Source organism: Austrofundulus limnaeus, unplaced genomic scaffold, assembly GCF_001266775.1.
Source record: "Austrofundulus limnaeus strain Quisiro unplaced genomic scaffold, Austrofundulus_limnaeus-1.0 Scaffold188, whole genome shotgun sequence".
Classification (NCBI taxonomy): Eukaryota; Metazoa; Chordata; class Actinopteri; order Cyprinodontiformes; family Rivulidae; genus Austrofundulus; species Austrofundulus limnaeus.
In genome coordinates this window covers 689,915-691,308 of record NW_013952590.1, presented here as the reverse complement: position 1 = coordinate 691,308, position 1,394 = coordinate 689,915, and the positions used below count along the sequence as shown (strand labels likewise).

Sequence of the window (1,394 nt, the reverse complement as noted above, 5' to 3'; positions counted from 1 at the left end):
GGGCAGCCAGCAGCTGTGAGCAGCAGCCTCTCTCCGTCCCGGAACTCTGCAGCCACAGGCGGCTCTAATTATTTTACCATCGGGGTTCGGTCCAACATGGCGGATTACGGATGGAAATACTGATGACAGTCCGAAAGATCGCCTCGATTTGTACGATGGTAAGGAGCTCTCCGAGCGGGCAGCGGTCTGTCAGGCTGTCCGCTGCTTGAGGCTAGCTGAGCCCTGCCTGCTAACCTGACACAACATGATAACACACAGCGTTAACACAAACTTATTCAGCCTTGTTGTTGAGGGCAGCTCTCCAGTTCTGCTCGTATTTGATTTTTAAATATCTCTGAGTAATACCGACACTATAAGTTCTCTAAGCAGACGGTAAACATCCGGCTTCATCTTGTTTGTGGTTTGTTTACGAGAGAAGGGCTGGAGTGACCAGCGGTCACTTAGCTTAGCCTGTTAGCTTGTCGGATACTGACTTACTAAAAAAAGTTGTCTTCTTACAGTTGTTAGTAGAAACGTTTGTCTCTTTTAATCCACCTGCGTGTATTATAATTGGAACCTATGAAAAACCAGTCAATTATGTAATAAAATATTTAATAAAAGCCCAGTCACTGATGCTGCTGCAGTAATTCAACATCATGTAGTGGTTTGATACGTTTAGTTTTTACAAAGGGCGTTGAGAACTAGCCTGATAGTTTAATTGTAAATCTAGTACACAGCTCCTTTCAACTCACCCCTTCATTGTTTTCAACTACAGCTAAAACAGTCTGGTAAGAAGACTGGATATTCAACTCAGTTCATTTTTATAGAGCCAAGTCAGAGCTTCACTGTACAAAAACATCCACATACATTATTACAAAGATTAATTAGTAAAAGTTATCATTGTAAGGAAGACAGCAGACTGTGCTGACTCTTCATTTCCCTGCTGTCCTCCATCCTGAGCAGCACATTGTAAGAAAGTATCGATACGTTGAAATATCGCAATATATTATTTTCTGATACTTTATCAATTCTCAAAAGCACAAAATGGATTTTTTACTTAATGCTTAATAGATGGATGTTGGAAGAAGAAATGCGGAAAAACAAAGTTCTCTTTGTTTTTCTGATCGCATAAAAATAAACTGAATTTAATCTGGTTTTTAATGCTTGGTGTGCTTTTTATGCAGATTCTTATTATTTTAAAGGCACAATGTGTAGGATTTTGTTAATACTTTTAGCTGAAATTGAGATAATCACTAACGACAACAATAAAAAACATGTCTAATCATTGCAGACAAAGACCTTGTTTTATTATTTTTACCTTATAAAAAGCTGTTTATAGCTCCATGGTCGCGGGTCGCCACTACAGGCAGCCGCCATCTTGCACCGCCATCTTGTCTACGAAGGCTCATGAAGGA

The 1,394-nt window shown here is 39.9% G+C and overlaps 1 protein-coding gene across 1 annotated transcript in view; it reads left to right on the top strand.

Annotated features, from left to right (window-relative positions):
• Positions 1-1,394, top strand: part of usp12b (ubiquitin specific peptidase 12b) — a 25,976-nt gene continuing 24,582 nt past the window's right edge. Inside the window, exon 1 of the mRNA XM_014018263.1 lies at positions 1-158. Coding sequence (XP_013873717.1) covers positions 111-158 — 48 coding nt within the window. The 5' untranslated portion in view covers positions 1-110. The remainder of the gene's footprint in view (positions 159-1,394) is intronic.